Below are 1,355 nucleotides of genomic sequence, written 5' to 3' on the forward strand. Positions count from 1 at the left end.
TCGGAGCGCAAGGAGCATGCATTTCTCTACGACCCTTGCGATCCGATTGGTCATTTTCGGCACACGGGGTTTTTCGTCACACAGGGACGGACTTTATTGTCCATGGCGATGTTTTGTATTGAGGAACTCAGCCGGAGAAGCGCCAACCAAAGGAAAGTCGCATAGTATGGCGTGGCAAAGGCGCTGATACAAGCATTAAGGCCATCGACAAACCAAATGATGGTCTAGAAGCGGAGCTGAATAGTTAGTAAGCCAGTAATGACCACGCGATGACGGAATACTTGTGATAAGACGCCCGTTTGGATATATTTGTTCAGGTAAAGCGCAAAGTGGCACGTGAGCATGACATAAATAATCTTTCCGATAATGGCATGCCACTTGTTGGTCGCCCCGTAGGTTGTGCGAAAAGCAATGGCAGCTGGGTTGGCGTGCTTTGAGGACAAGAGGATCTGAGTTGGCAACAGAGCCATACCGACCATGCCAAACCTCTTGGTTAATTGGTTGTAGTCTTTTCTAGTTTGTTAGTGGCATACGATTACAATCTGCGAACATATAAATTTTGTAAAAGGGATATTAAACATATAACTCAACAACTTACTGTTTCCAGTCTCAGCGAAACAAAGAAGAACCATAGAGTCCATAAACTCCCACAAATAACCTGCCCACGTGTGCAGTAGATAAGACTGGTGAGTCTGAAATGACATTCTAGCCACCATTTCCATTGTCCGATTTTTACTCTGAGAGGGGATGTCTCATATGCCGTATGTCGTCCCTCTTTCCGATACCTCACATAATCGTAGATATCGTTTCTATGCTTGAAGACTGCAACTAGCCAGAATACTCCTCTCGCCCCGAAAATAATGAAGAGAGGAACTAGTAGGGAAAACTGGGCATAAAGTCCGTACCGATGTAGCGTCTGGAGTTCGTATAGATGACCCGCATCGGTATGCTCATAAAATTTGTAAGGCCAACCCATTATCCTAGCTATTGCGTCACCGAGCAACTGTAATACGAGGAATCTTTTGCGAGATATTAGATTGGTGATGCTGTGGTGCATGGAACGGATGGTCTAACAATTTCAAAGAAAACTTACCTCTAGAGACACGTATGGGGGTCAATCGAACTGAACAGCACGTATTACGTATCAATTCGAGTTTTGCAGTAACGTTACGAATTAATGCTCTGGGTCAAAGTGATAAGGGTATTTCTGAGCGCATAACCTAATGCGACCGATGGATAACTATATATAACTATCCAAATGTATTTCGTGAATGGTAGGCTAACATTGGACAGCCTTACGCCTTTGGTAGTCTGAATGATGAGATTGTTGTTCTGTTACATACACTTGGGATCTC

General features: G+C 44.1%; 1 protein-coding gene across 1 annotated transcript; it reads right to left on the minus strand.

The window, feature by feature from the left end:
* Positions 1-224: 224 nt before the first annotated feature.
* On the minus strand, positions 225-704 carry COCVIDRAFT_32310 (hypothetical protein; the record flags this gene model as incomplete). The annotated part of the gene is made up of 2 exons (XM_014694468.1): positions 225-508; positions 599-704. 2 exons carry the CDS (start codon positions 702-704, stop codon positions 225-227), a joined length of 390 nt encoding a protein of 129 aa, XP_014549954.1.
* Between the last annotated feature and the right edge of the window lie 651 nt (positions 705-1,355).

The sequence above is a fragment of the Bipolaris victoriae genome (genome assembly GCF_000527765.1).
Source record: "Bipolaris victoriae FI3 unplaced genomic scaffold scaffold_547, whole genome shotgun sequence".
Taxonomy (NCBI): Eukaryota; Fungi; Ascomycota; class Dothideomycetes; order Pleosporales; family Pleosporaceae; genus Bipolaris; species Bipolaris victoriae.